The sequence below is a fragment of the Oncorhynchus kisutch genome, linkage group LG13, assembly GCF_002021735.2.
Source record: "Oncorhynchus kisutch isolate 150728-3 linkage group LG13, Okis_V2, whole genome shotgun sequence".
NCBI classification, from domain to species: domain Eukaryota; kingdom Metazoa; phylum Chordata; class Actinopteri; order Salmoniformes; family Salmonidae; genus Oncorhynchus; species Oncorhynchus kisutch.
In genome coordinates, this window is record NC_034186.2 from 49,120,439 (window position 1) to 49,136,535 (window position 16,097).

The 16,097-nt window shown below is 43.3% G+C and overlaps 1 protein-coding gene across 2 annotated transcripts in view; it reads left to right on the top strand.

Moving 5' to 3' along the window:
• Positions 1–16,097, top strand: part of LOC109902241 (receptor-type tyrosine-protein phosphatase U) — a 326,293-nt gene that overhangs the window by 93,812 nt on the left and 216,384 nt on the right. For both annotated transcript variants that reach the window (XM_020498440.2, XM_031786469.1), the window contains exon 2: positions 1,910–2,038. In XM_020498440.2, coding sequence (XP_020354029.1) covers positions 1,910–2,038 — 129 coding nt within the window. The remainder of the gene's footprint in view (positions 1–1,909; positions 2,039–16,097) is intronic.

A 16,097-nucleotide genomic window follows, 5' to 3' on the forward strand; every position in this document is an offset into this window, starting at 1 on the left:
AGAACTGATTTAAGTTTCCCTGCATTAAAGTCTCCGGCCACTAGGAGTGCCGCCTCTGGGTGAATGGTTTCCTGTTTGCTTATTTCCTTATACAACTGACTGAGTGCGGTCTTAGTGCCAGCATTTGTTTGTGGTGGTAAATAAACAGCCATGAAAAGTATAGCTGAGAACTCTCTAGGCAAGTAGTGTGGCCTGCAATTTATCACAATATTCTCTACTTCAGGCGATTTCGTGCACCAGCTGTTGTTTAAAATATGCACAGACTGCCCCCCCCCCTTGTCTTACCGGAGTGTGCTGTTCTATCCTGCCGGTGCAGCGTATATCCCGCTAGCTGAATATCCATGTCGTCATTCAGCCACGATTCTGTGAAACATGGGATATTACAGTTTTTGATGTCCCATTGGTAGGATATTTGTGATCGTACCTCGTCTAGTTTATTGTCAAATGATTGCACTTGGCGAGTAATATTAACAGTAACGGCAGCTTTCCTACTCGCTTCTGCGGGTCCTGATGAGGCATCTGGCTGTTCGTCTTCTGCGTCGCTTCCTTTTGCGGATATTAAAAATGATAGAGGGCACTGTGTTCTTGGGGACCTTCAATACTGCAGAAATTTTTTGATAACCTTCCCCAGATCTGTGCCTCGACACAATCCTGTCTCGAACCTCTACGGACAATTTATTTAACCTTGGTTTTTGCTCTGACATGCACTGTCAACAGTGGATCCTTATATAGACAGGTGGGTGTCTTTCCAAATCATGTCTAGTCAATTGAATTTACCACAGGTGGACTCCAATCAAGTTGTAGAAACATTTCAAGGAGGATCAGTGGAAACGGGATGCACCTGAGCTCAATTCATAGTGAAGTGTCTGAATACTTATGTAAAAAAATATATTTGTATTTATTTGTATAAATTTTACAAACATTTCTAAACCTGGTTTCTCTTTTCCATCATGGGATATGGTTTGTAGATTGCTGTGGATTATTATTTTAATCCATTTTAGAATAAGGCTGTAACGTAACAAAATGGAATACTTTGCGAAGGTACTGTATATGTACAGTGCATATATATATATATATATATATATACATACAAATACATTTGATATTCAGACATTATAAACAATGGCAACACTGCCATGTTGATCTTAGCCTTGCTGTTGGAAAACCACATTAGTGTCTGACTTTTAGTAGATGCACCTACCCCGACTTGTCGTCTACAGTCAGTTGCTTTAGCCTTACCACTCAAACTCGCCCGCATCTGCGGTGCTGTTCGTGGCAACGTCATCTCGCCGAATCTACCTTGAAATTATAAAGCCAATCTCAATGTGACCTGCCAGATTCAGAAGCTTGAAAACCCCATTACAAAAAAGCTGACCATAATTCATGATGGTTTTTATTTTAATTGATTTTTAATTTTTTAAATAATGGTTTCAGTATAGTTCGTTTTTCAAATGGGTTTGTTAATTATTTAATTTAAGTTTACTAGTAATAGAAATAGGATCAGCGGGATCAGAGGGATATCGTGGTGAAATATAGCCCAAATGAGCCAGTACACAACAGCACTAATAATAACTACTGATAGTGGAATGTTTCTGAAGTGAAGGCAGGTGTTGTTGGGGATTGATGGTGGGTTCTCACCTATTGCAACAATCCCTTTATTCTCTATGGAGCTTCATGTTATCATCAGGAAAATACAAATCAGATGCAAATACTGATTCATGGTGGCCATGGCTGAACTCTGTGTCCATTTTGGGCTTACATCTTTTCAATCCTAGGAAATCTAATTAAATGTGATTATGTGCAGTCCATAAAAAAATATGATTCATTAATCCCTTGATATTCAATGCCATTTACTTCATCATGTGTGACCTCCCACTTAATGTCATCTCCTTCTCTCTCTCCTCAGCAGCAGGCTGCACCTTTGACGAGGATTCCGAGCCCAGTCTGTGTGACTTCACCCAAGGGGAGGAGGATGACTTTGACTGGCAGCTCTTCAGGACACACAACTCACCCTATGCCTCTTCTGACCTCCTGCGTGGTGAGTTCCTGCTCTTATTATGCTTCAGAGTATTGAAGTATTCTCAGGTGCTAACCTGGTATCCACTATGGTATCCAATGCAAGTATCACTTTCACTTTGTGGATGGGGTATCTGTATCAGCAAGTATAAGAAACAAGGACTGGGGGGTGTTATCCTCCCTGGATTACAATCCTTAGATTATCAGTGTGCTAGCCAACAACACTGCCTTTCTAAGCAGACAGTGCCTGCTCTTCTTAGGTGCATGTTTGTTCAAATGAGATGCTGAAGCTGTCCAGAAGCTGTGGGTGTTTTGGAAAAACTCCAAAGTGTGGAAGCCTGCCTAGGATGATTAAAACCTCTTAGAGCCCCCCCCCCCCCCCCCCTTACTTTGTGCAATTTCTGCCTGAAGACATACCCAAATCTAACAGCCTGTAGCTCAGGCACAGAACCAAGGATATGCATATTATTGGTACCATTTCAAAGAAAACACTCTGAAGTTTGTGTAAATGTGAATTGAATGTAGGAGAATATATATGGTTTAGATAAAACAATGAAAAAAACGATATGTTTTTTATTTATATTTTTGTATCATCTTTAAAATGAACAAGATAAAACAAACATTCAGATAGGATGATGGGGACAATTTCGGTGAAAAATATAAGAGGGCAACAGTACTTTGTGCAAAGTTTCAGAATGATAACTTCCAAAATGAGTGTGCTACATGACATTTATCATGAAGTCACCCAGGTGTCCCACACAAGTAGCCCAAATGTACCCAAGTGGCCAAATTGGTGAAGGTATACATTTTGAACCAAATAACTATATACAAAATACCAAAATGTATTCTAACACCCCCCCCCCCCCAATTGAGAAAAATAAATGATAAAAAAATGGGGGGAAAAAATATATTAATAAAAAAAATGTATGAAAAAAATATATATTTATATATACATTTACAAAATAACATGGGTAACTATTTACACACTTTCAATATTTGGAAGACCCTCAGTCCTCTATCAAATCAAATCCAATCAATTTATATAGCCCCAGCCTAAAACCCCAAACCGCAAGCAATGCAGGTATAGAACCACGGTGGCTAGGAAAAACTCCCTAGAAAGGCAAAAACCTAGGAAGAAACCTAGAGAGGAACCAGGCTATGAGGGGTGGCCAGTCCTCTTCTGGCTGTGCCGGGTGGAGATCACAGTGGTTGTAGAGGGTGCAACAGGACAGCACCTCAAGAGTAAAAATGAACAGTTTAGGGTTCCATAGCCGCAGGCAGAACAGTTGAAACTGGAACAGCGCTAAGGCCAGGTGGACTGGGGACAGCAAGGAGTCATCATGCCAGGTAGTCCTGACACATGGTCCTAGGGCTCAGGTCCTCCGAGAGAGAGAAAGAGAGAAATAGAGAGCATACTTAAATTCACAGAGGACACCGGATAAGACTCCCATTCGGAGTCAGTGTCACTGTGAAAGAAAATGTTCAGTTAGAATAGTTTCACATATGAGCCCTGTAACAACAGGTATAATAAACAGATATATATACACTGCTCAAAAAAATAAAGGGAACACTAAAATAACACATCCTAGATCTGAATGATTGAAATATTCTTATTGAATACTTTTTTCATTACGTAGTTGAATGTGCTGACAACGAAATCGCACAACACTTATTAATGGAAATCAAATGAATCAACCCATGGAGGTCTGGATTTGGAGTCACACTCAAAATTAAAGTGGAAAACCACACTACAGGCTGATCCAACTTTAATGGAATGTCCTAAAAACAAGTCAAAATGAGGCTCAGTAGTGCGTGTGGCCTCCATGTGCCTGTAGGACCTCCCTACAATGCCTGGGCATGCTCCTGATGAGGTGGCGGATGGTCTCCTGAGGGATCTCCTCCCAGACCTGGACTAAAGCATCCGCCAACTCCTGGACAGTCTGTGGTGCAACGTGGCATTGGTGGATGGAGCGAGACATGATGTCCCAGATGTGCTCAATTGGATTCAGGTCTGGGGAACGGGGGGGCCAGTCCATAGCATCAATGCCTTCCTCTTGCAGGAACTGCTGACACACTCCAGCCACATGAGGTCTAGCATTGTCTTGCATTATGAGGAACCCAGGGCCAACCGCACCAGCATATGGTCTCACAAGGGGTCTGAGGATCTCATCTCGGTACCTAATGGCAGTCAGGCTACCTCTGGTGAGCACATGGAGGGCTGTGCGGCCCCCCAAAGAAATGCCACCCCACACCATGACTGACCCACCGCCAAACCGGTCATGCTGGAGGATGTTGCAGGCACCAGAACGTTCTCCACGGCGTCTCCAGACTCTGTCACGTCTGTCACATGCTCAGTGTGAACCTGCTTTCATCTGTAAAGAGCACTGGGCACCAGTGGCGAATTTGCCAATCTTGGTGTTCTCTGGCAAATGCCAAACGCCAAACGTCCTGCACGGTGTTGGGCTGTAAGCACAACCCTCACCTGTGGACGTCAGGCACTCATACCACCCTCATGGAGTTTGTTTCTGACCGTTTGAGCAGACACATGCACATTTGTGGCCTGCTGGAGGTCATTTTGCAGAGCAAAGGCAGAGGTAGCGGTCCTGCTGCTGGGTTGTTGCCCTCCTACGGCCTCCTCCACGTCTCCTGATGTACTGGCCTGTCTCCTGGTAGCGCCTCCATGCTCTGGACACTACGCTGACAGACACAGCAAACCTTCTTGCCACAGCTCGCATTGATGTGCCATTCTGGATGAGCTGCACTACCTGAGCAACTTGTGTGGGTTGTAGACTCCGTCTCATGCTACCACTAGAGTGAAAGCACCGCCAGCATTCAAAAGTAACCAAAACATCATTCAGGAAGCATAGGAACTGAGAAGTGGTCTGTGTTCCCCACCTGTCGAACCACTCCTTTATTGGGGGTGTCTTGCTAATTGCCTATAATTTCCACCTGTTGTCTATTCCATTTGCACAACAGCATGTGCAATTTATTGTCAATCAGTGTTGCTTCCTAAGTGGACAGTTTGATTTCACAGAAGTGTGATTGACTTGGAGTTACATTATGTTGTTTAGATAGCTAGATCTACTGTCTTTATATTATTACAACAGACCAGCTGTATCTACTGTCTCCATTTCACTTTGGCCATTGTTGTGTGGGCCTATTTCATGTGGGTTGGGGTGGGGCGGCAGACACACGCATCTCACATTTCATGACATGTTTATATATTGCTTCTAAAATAAAATAAAAAAATCACAAATAATATTTTATATTATTAATTTCAAACAAGGGCATTAGCATGATAAGAATTTACCAGTCCAAAACCATGTCCTCTCTCCTCCACAATCGCTAAATGAATCGTCCTACAACAATCTCTGTCTCACCTTCCCAATCAATTTATTCTAAAATTGTGTGTTCATCTGTATATCTAGACTTAGATTTAGCTTTCCCTGACTTAGTCGCCATAATGATTGATATATAAACAGCTGAATCTGCGCATTTACCAAACAATTGCAGTGCGTAATATGTGTTTCTCCTTCCGGTATGAAACTTCAATATCGAATGACTCACTTTACGCTGGAGCTTACTACATGGGTTGGTCTTGCAACACATACACATGGCCTATTGCCGTTTAGCTCAGCTCATTGGCTATCTACCCAGCTAGATTTCAAGACGATCAGTGGTCATTTGGTTAAGACAGTCAATCAATGAAACAGTGGGCAAATCTTTGGTGCACAATGATGTCATGACTTGTTGTCTTCAAATCGGTTTCTTTCAGTCAATACGTCCCATTCTAGGCTTTCGATACATGTGAGACACTTGTATTTTCATTCATGTTTAATATGACTATTTATGTAGCGATCACCGTATGTTGTGGAATTTCAGCCCGCTAGTGGGTTCCGTGCGCAGAGAGGTTAATGGGATTCAGTGTGCATGGGTGTGGCGTCGGCCTCATCAGGAATGTGTGGCCGTATGCAAATCAACCATGAAATGTCCAGCATGTCTTTAATCAAGCAGTCATATCCCACAGTGGTGTCTATTCCCCCACTAACCCGTGGGATAACTCTTATGTTAACCAGGTTTGCAGGGCAGGAACTGCCAGAAATGTACAGTTTCATGCATCTCTGCTGGATGCTGCCACATGGAGAATGGAACTGCATGCATACTTCATAAAATGCACCGATCATCCGACCCCCACATTAACAAGCACCTTGGGGGAACAGACAGAAAGAGAGGGGGGAGGATACAGTATTTACAGCAGTGCTATTGACGCTTATGGGCAAGGTTGCAGCTCTTCAAGCCGACTGCCTGAGAGGAGTGATTAGACCACTGACCTTTTGTCTCAGTCAATCAATCAGTCAATCAATCAGACAACCAATGATGTCTCACTGTGTGAGAGGTGTGGCAGGAACGTTGTGCAATGTGTGCAACAGACAGGAGCAAGGGGACAAACAGGGACAAAGAATGTGTGTGCTCACAGGCTTAGAGGGAAGCACAAGTCATTCCGCTACCTAAGTATAGTAAATCCCCCTCTAATGGCTCAAATAGCTGACCAATCAGCCTGTTACCAACCCTTAGTAAACTTCTGGAACAAACTTTCAGACAGCACTTACGCAAATGACTGATTGGCTGAGAAAAATTGATGAGAAAAAGATTGAGGGGGCTGTTTTGTTAGACTTCAGTGCAACCTTTGACATTATCAATCAAAGTCTACTGCTGGAAAAACGTTTGTGTTATGGCTTTACTCCCCCTGCTATATTGTGGATAAAGAGTTACCTGTCTAACAGAACACAGAGTGGGTTTTTTAATGGAAGCCTCTCCAACATAATTCAGGTAGAATCAGGAATTCCCTGATTAGCTTAGAATCAATTCCCTGCAGCTGTCTAGGCCCATTTACTATTTTCAATCTCTACTAATGAATTGCCACTGGCTTTGAGGAAAGCCAGTGTCTATGTATGTGGACAACTCAACACTATACATGTCAGCTACTACAGCAACTGAAATGACTGCAATACTTAAAGAGCTTCAGTTAGTTTCAGAGTGGCTGGCAAGGAATTGTCTGGCATTGTATTTGGGACAAATCATTCACTAAACCCTAAACCTCAGCTAAATCTTGTAATAAATAATGTGGAAATTGAGCAAGTTGAGGTGACTAAACTGCTTTGAGTTACCCTGGTTTGTAAACTATTATGGTCGAAACATTTTGCTACTTCCCCCCATCTTGGCTACTGTTTTATGTCCATGACAGGGCGCTGCTCTACCTTCTTGACAGCACTGTCAACAAGACAGATCCTACAGGCCCTAGTTTTTTCGCACCTGGACTACTGTTCAGTCATGTGGTCAGGTGCCACAAAAAAGGACTTAGGAAAATTGCGATTGGTTCAGAACAGGGCAGCACGGCTGGCCCTTGGATGTACACAGATAGCTTATATTAAAAATATGCATGTCAATCTCTCCTGGCTCAAAATGGAGGAAAGTTTGACTTCATCACTGCTTGTATTTAAATGCACCCAGGAATGCACCCATGCATACCCACAAGACATGCCACAAGACTATGGTAGGCTCGGAGTACTACATAAAGCCATGAGATGAACTCTATTCCACATCAAGTAACTCATGCAAGTAGTAAAATAGATTTTAAAAAACCTTATGGAACAGCAGGGACTGTGAAGCAATACAAACAGGCACACAAACACGATAACATGTGCACTATACACAAATGTACACATGGTTTTTGTACTGTGTATATATGTGGTAGTGGTGGAGTAGGGGCCTGAGGGCACACAATCTGTGAATGTATTGTAATGTTTTCAAAATTGTGTAAACTGCCTGAATTTTGCTCGACTCCAGAAAGAGTAGCTGCTGCCTTGGATAATGGGGATCAATAATAAATACAAATATAAAACTTATCATCCGCATTCTAGTCATTTGCTGCCCTCAAATCACATGTATTTATAAAGATGTAAGAAGTTACATCAGCTGATATCTCAAAGTGCTGTACAGAAACCCAGCCTAAAACCCCAAACCGCAAGCAATATGCAGCTGTAGAAGCACCGTGCCTAGGAAAAACTACCTAGAAAGGCCAGAAGCTAGGAAGAAACTAAAAGAGGAACCAGTCGATGAGAGGTGGCCAGTCCTCTTCTGGCTGTGCCGGGTGGAGATTATAACAGAACATGGCCAAGATGTTCAAATGTTCATAGATGACTAGCAGGGTCATTTACAGCCACATTTGCAGCCTGTGTCTGAAACACAGGCTTCCAGCTAGGGAAATTTGGGGGCTTTTTTGGGGCTATCCTGTTTCCTTGCCTGACGCTGTTTCTCCTCTCACTACAGTTTTGCAGCTCTGACTCTGGTTTCTGTCTCCTGTTCCACAATATCACCACCCTTCTACCCTGTTCTGGATTCAACTCACCATCACTCCCTTGGATTCCCATCCGGACCTGTTTACCCTGTCCCAACCCAGCTCACTCCAACCTCAGCCTCCACATCTGGTTTCCTACAACTCATACGTACTTCCCTGGATCTGCACCTCATCTCTCCCTGTTACAATGAATGGTTCATTCATCCCTGTTTTCTGGTCTGAGTCTGCTCTTGGGTTCCCCTTTGCTGCTCCGCCTAACAGTACGATCTTGCCAAGATATGAACCCAGCAGACTCGGATACTCTCCACCAAATTCTCATTGGTCAAGGTGCCCTGCTCAACCAATCCCTAAAAACCCTTCAATGAGTTTTCACGGAGCCTGTCTGTCCTACAGGGCCGAACCTTCGCCCAAAGCTCACAACCTGTCCCTGGCCTTCCCCCATCTAATGGTATCTCACTGATCCTCACTGTTATTGACCGATTTTCCAAAGCGGCTCACTTCATTCCCCTCTCCAAGCTTCCTTCCTCCAGGGAGACTGCGGACCTGCTGGTATCCCATGTGTTGCGGCTGCATGGCATCCCTATTGATATTGTTTCTGACAAGGGGCCCCAGTGTACATCCCAGGCCTTTTGCACAGCACTTGGTATTAATGTTAGCCTTTCATCTGGATATCACCCCCAGACCAACGGCCAGACCGAGCGGGCCAACCAGGAGTTGGAGACTGCCCTACGCTGTGTGACTTCGGCTTAACCTTCCTACTGGACTGCCCAGCTACCCTGGGTGGAATATTTATTTATTTATTTTTTATTTATTTTACCTTTATTTAACCAGGTAGGCAAGTTGAGAACAAGTTCTCATTTACAATTGCGACCTGGCCAAGATAAAGCAAAGCAGTTCGACAGATAAAACGACACAGAGTTACATATGGAGTAAAAACAAACATACAGTCAATAATGCAGTATAAACAAGTCTATATACAATGTGAGCAAATGAGGTGAGAAGGGAGGTAAAGGCAAAAAAGGCCATGATGGCAAAGTAAATACAATATAGCAAGTAAAATACTGGAATGGTAGTTTTGCAATGGAAGAATGTGCAAAGTAGAAATAAAAAATAATGGGGTGCAAAGGAGCAAAATAAATAAATTAATTAAAATTAAATACAGTTGGGAAAGAGGTAGTTGTTTGGGCTAAATTATAGGTGGGCTATGTACAGGTGCAGTAATCTGTGAGCTGCTCTGACAGTTGGTGCTTAAAGCTAGTGAGGGAGATAAGTGTTTCCAGTTTCAGAGATTTTTGTAGTTCGTTCCAGTCATTGGCAGCAGAGAACTGGAAGGAGAGGCGGCCAAAGAAATAATTGGTTTTGGGGGTGACTAGAGAGATATACCTGCTGGAGCGTGTGCTACAGGTGGGAGATGCTATGGTGACCAGCGAGCTGAGATAAGGGGGGACTTTACCTAGCAGGGTCTTGTAGATGACATGGAGCCAGTGGGTTTGGCGACGAGTATGAAGCGAGGGCCAGCCAACGAGAGCGTACAGGTCGCAATGGTGGGTAGTATATGGGGCTTTGGTGATAAAACGGATTGCACTGTGATAGACTGCATCCAATTTGTTGAGTAGGGTATTGGAGGCTATTTTGTAAATGACATCGCCAAAGTCGAGGATTGGTAGGATGGTCAGTTTTACAAGGGTATGTTTGGCAGCATGAGTGAAGGATGCTTTGTTGCGAAATAGGAAGCCAATTCTAGATTTAACTTTGGATTGGAGATGTTTGATATGGGTCTGGAAGGAGAGTTTACAGTCTAACCAGACACCTAAGTATTTGTAGTTGTCCACGTATTCTAAGTCAGAGCCGTCCAGAGTAGTGATGTTGGACAGGCGGGTAGGTGCAGGTAGCGATCGGGTGAAGAGCATGCATTTAGTTTTACTTGTATTTAAGAGCAATTGGAGGCCACGGAAGGAGAGTTGTATGGCATTGAAGCTTGCCTGGAGGGTTGTTAACACAGTGTCCAAAGAAGGGCCGGAAGTATACAGAATGGTGTCGTCTGCGTAGAGGTGGACTATACCCACATATACCCATATACCCACAATACCCTCAGCAATGCATCAGGTAGGAGGGCTGCTGGGTGCCCCGTCGTAGATGACCTGGAGCCAGTGGGTCTGGCGACGAATATGTAGCGAGGGCCAGCCGACTAGAGCATACAAGTCGCAGTGGTGGGTGGTATAAGGTGCTTTTGTGACAAGAGGTTGAGGTATGGCTCTCATCTAAGGACTTGCCATTGAAAGTGGCTTCCAGAAAACTAGTGCCCCCATTCATTGGTCCATTGGAGATTGATCATGTCATTAAACCCTCTGCTGTGCATCTGAAACTCCCACTCTCTCAAAATCCACCCCATCTTCCATGTGTCTTTGATTAAACCAGTCTGCTCCAGTCCCCTATCCCCCACTGCAGCTATCCCAACCCCTTTGGCTCATCGATGACCATTCTGCCTATACCGTCCGGTAGCTTTTGGATGTAATACCGTTGGGGTCGCGGTTGGCAGTATCTGGTGGACTGGGAGGGTATACAGGCCTGAGGAGCGCTGCTGGGTGCCCCGTCGTCTGGCTTCAATATATCCACATAATTTTCCTCCTTCATGATGCCATCAATTTGGTGACGTGCACCAGTTCCTCCTGCAGCAAAGCACCCTCACAATATGATGCTGCCACCCCCGTGCTTCACGATTTGGATGGTGTTCTTCTTCGGCTTCCAAGCCTCACCCTTTTTCATCCAAACATAACGATGGTCATTATGGCCAAACAGTTCTATTTTTGTTTCATCAGACCAGAGGACATTTCTCCAAAATGTACGATTATTGTCCCTATGTGCAGTTGCTAACTGTAGTCTGGCTTTTTTTATGGAGGTTTTGGAGCAGTTCCTTGCTGAGCGACCTTTCAGGTTATGTCCATATAGGACTCGTTTTACTGTGGATATAGATACTTTTGTAGCTGTTTCCTCCAGCATCTCCAAAAGGTCCTTTGCTGTTGTTCTGGGATTGATTTGCACTTTTCGCACCAAAGTACGTTAATCTCAAGGAGACAGAACGCGTCTCCTTCCTGAGCTGTATGATGGCTGCGTGGTCCCATAGTGTTTATACTTGAGTGCTATTTTTTTGTACAGATGAACGTGGTACCTTCAGGGGTTAGAAAATTGCTCCCAAGGATGAACCAGACTTGTGGAGGTCAACAATTTTGTTTCTGAGGTCTTGGCTGATTTCTTTTGATTTTCCCATGATGTCAAGCAAAGAGGCACTGAGTTTGAAGGTAGGCCTTGAAATACATCCACAGGTACACCTCCAATTGACTCAAGTGATGTCAAATAGCCTATCAGAAGCTTCTAAAGCCATAAAATCATTTTCTGGAATTTTCCAAGCTGTTTAAAGGGACAGTCACTTGGTGTATGTAAACGTCCGACCCACTGGAATTGTGATACAGTGGAATTATAAGTGAAATAATCTTTCTGTAAACCATTGTTGGAAAAATGACTTGTGTCATGCACAAAGTAGATGTCCTAACCGACTTGCCAAAACTATAGTTTGTTAACAAGACATTTGTGGAGTGGTTGAAAAAGGAGGTTTAATGAGTCCAACTGAAGTGTATGTAAACTTCCGACTTCAACCATATATACACTCTCACACACACAACCCACACACCGGGATGCACGCATACAGTATTTTGGCATTAAAAAGCATTTGACTCCAGGCTAGATGCCAGAGGAGAGTGCTGTGACTGAGAGGCAGGTGTTGTTCCTCTCTGTCATTTTTTGGAAGTTTGAAGTTTGATCAGTGCCAAAGAGAGACTGCACTAAAGCCTGCATCAGTTTATTTATGACAGTACAATAATGAAGTTTCAGTTTACGCTGCTATGCACTTAGGCACTAAACAGCCTCCATGTCACCTTGCTGGAGGTCATGCATTCTCAAGGGCGCAATAACAAAAGCTATACACATATATTCTGGGGAAACTAGTATTATTTTATACTTTGTGCTTTTTCATTGCAAAGAAAATTAGGACTTTTGGGGTCGATCCTCTGGGTAACATTGGGCAGAGTGGAGAGAGTTTCACATCAGAGCGGTGCGAGCTGCCCTATGGCATCGGAAGCATGTTTTTCTCCTCTTCCCCTCCCTCTTGAAGTGGCAGGGGACTGTCTGTGATCTGCAACTGGCTGTCCCACACATGGTCACAGAACACTCTTAGAAACAGCTGCCGGATTTGCACGTCACCTAACTCCTAATTTGCGGGCGCCCAGTGGGAACCAGGAGCATAAACACACTCACTTTTCCATCTCAGTGGACCCTTGTGACATCTCCTCTCTCTCTTGCTCTTTTTCTCGTACTTTCTCTCTTTCTCTCTCTCCGATAATTAAATTAGATAATTTAGCTAAGTTTATGGCCGGGGCATTGTACATGCCTATAGTACACAGTGGCTCCAGCTGCAGCCAACTAGACTGCAGGGAGTGTCAGTGCCCTGCAGTCAGCCTTTCCACAGAGAAACAGGCTCTGCGTGGGAAGGGGCTCTGAGATGCACTATGCCAACTGCTACATGTCTCCTTCTTGCCGATATTACTATAGCTTCAGGGCATTTCTGCTTTACAGCAGTAGGGCCTCCCCTTTCCCAAAAGTCTTCCAGTCACCACGGCTCTAAATACCCCTGTACCAGCCTGCTGCCTGCCCTTGTTACATCCATCCTCTGTCTCCTCATTGTGGTTCCCTCACCCCTACTCTCCATTGCAGGCTAAATCCAACACATACAAAACTTTGTCCAAAAAAAGACTAAACTAGCCACGATCTAATCTAGCGATGAGCAATGAGCAATCCCCCTTCCACATATCTCAGGGTTTCATTACCAAGTTTAACATTCCAGCAGCTTGGTCAGAGAGGTGCTGTCTCCTGTTATGATTACAGAAGGAGATAACCATGATTTATTGGCCAAACACCAAGACGATTAATTAGAAAGTGGAGTTGTGCTAATCCCGTGTCCTTGGACCCGTAATCGGGTCTAAACAACCCCCTCACACCATGAGAAGTCATGCAGGAAGGTGAGGCTTAAAGCCGTTACCACATTTAGGCTTGTTTGTGTGGACAGGAAGTGTGTGTATGTGCATGCGTGAGGGTGTGTTGATGTGTGCATGTGGATATGGACGAGATGAGACGAGGCGCTGTTGTTTACAGTGCCCGGGCGCAGCAGCAAATCTATCTCCCTGGCGTCTTAAGCGTGAGGGATTAACGGGCTCACCAGTTCAAAGGCTTGTGTCTAATGCTATGGGCTCCTCCTGTCTCTGCTGTTCCTCGCTGCTCTGCTCAGCTGCAGCCCCACAGCAGTCACGCTTGGGTCTCCGTCACATCGGACCATAACTCTCCAAGGTCATTAGTAGCCTACCAAACTTGCTAACTGCCTGGTACTCGGCACTCTACTGTCCCTCTAATCACTCTGACATCGATGCAAATGTATTCGAAAATGTAATCAAACACTTCATGAGAGCTCATGACGTGAGTAACATTTCTATAGGCTATGCAATTGAGGGAGAAAACAGAGTGATGGCCGATAATAAAAAGAGCAGGGTCTCATCAGCTTTCTATAGGCTAGACCTACTATATTTATTTATCCACTTTTCTCAACTTTCCTAATATTAAGCACATTGCTTATATTTACAACAGGAGTATAGCCTACCTGGCTGTCATGAAAATAAACCACGGGGAAAAGCATCCTCCATTCGCTATTTAATTAAGGGCATAGATGACATGTCTTTTTTCCCGCTGCCCCTGTTTTGGTATAGGTGCACGATAATGGTCCATTTTAAATCAAAACAAATGTCACACATATATTATCTACTATATTTAAAGACACATTTAAATCAAGAACAGTCTGATGGATGACAATATTAACCTGTCACTTGATGATTTATTGAATGATTTATTATCAGTTGTGAATGATGCCCAGCATAAGAAACAATGCCTTTTTTTGCTACTTTTGCGATTCATAGTCACACATCTCATGTAGCCTGGCCTATATGTTTAAAAAAAGTTTATCTTCTTAAAATGAAGCACATTAATCTACTTCACAAAGGGTGTAGAGCCTAACTGGCATATATAAGCAGCGCGTGAGTTTCAAGGTATGGGAAGATAATGTTCACCATAAAAAATAACATTTATTAATAAAAGCATTAATGCATAATTGCATTTGCAGTCACTTTTGATAATGTTTTTTTTTCCGCTAATGGAACATTCACACCATGTGCACATTGCTGCGCTTATAATGTGAAGAAATACCCTAATAGTTTATCAACATTTAAAGCATATTGTTCTGATCTATTGTGTCAGCCACATTGCGTAAAAAAGTGTTTTTGATGCTAGTGGTTGTATTAATTTGGGATCTATCGCATCCCACTACTGTCCCAGACTGGCACAGAATAGAATAGGTCTATGGGGGATAGTAGATTGACATAACCTAGTGCTTTTGCTCATTAGGCCTACTCATCTTGTTGGCTGATGAAAAGTAAATGTGGACAGTGCTTCCAATATCTTAAATATGCACATCAGAATTGGAAAAGTACGCAAGCAGTTGAGTCCCTGATGTGTCTGTCTTCACTTGTAGCTTGTGAGAAAGACCCAATCATATGATGGAGAGCCATGTGAGTGAGAAGCGCTTCGGATTGCCAGCACACTCAGGGAGAAGGGAACAACGCAGCACTCCAGGCCACAAAAGACATGGATTTTTTTAGGATGCATTGCAGCCACAAAGGAGATGCCACTGTGAAAATTGAGGCATTATCAAGTGCTTGTCAAATTGTGAACAGCCTGTACAACAAAACAAAGCATGGCTCATGACTTTCAAGCGACTTAAAAAAAAAGAAAATCATTAGAGTCTCATCATGCAGCCTTACAATGTATTAAAAATAAATAAAACATAGGGCCCAACATTTGTAGAAGAACTAAAGTTACATGAATAACTCTAACTGCTCAAATCCCTTGGAGAAAATATTTATATTTTATTCAGCTTTCTTCAATTGTATTCTTCATACTATAAAATAATGTGGTGTAATTATAGTGTGTAGCCCACAGCTATTTGCCATACTTGCCATAACATAAGGACAACTCAGAGTATTCTATTATTTTCTTCTGAAATAGACTACGTTTTCTTCATATCATGCTTCTTTGGACCTGTGTAAAATAAATAATGGTATCATTTTGAAGGTGTAGGCTATATTACATAGACTACAAGCCATTTCAAAAAGTACACTGCTCAAAAAAATTAAGGGAACACTAAAATAACACATCCTAGATCTGAATGAATGAAATATTCTTATTAAATACTTTTTTCTTTACATAGTTGAATGTGCTGACAACAAAATCACACAAAAATTATCAATGGAAATCAAATTTATCAACCCATGGAGGTCTGGATTTGGAGTCGCACTCAAAATTAAAGTGGAAAACCACACTACAGGCTGATCCAACATTGATGTAATGTCCTTAAAACAAGTCAAAATGAGGCTCAGTAGTGTGTGTGGCCTCCACGTGCCTGTATGACCTCCCCACAACACCTAGGCATGCTCCTGATGAGGTGGCGGATGGTCTCCTGAGGGATCTCCTCCCAGACCTGGACTAAAGCATCCGCCAACTCCTGGACAGTCTGTGATGCACCGTGGCGTTGGTGGATGGAGCGAGACATGATGTCCCAGATGTGCTC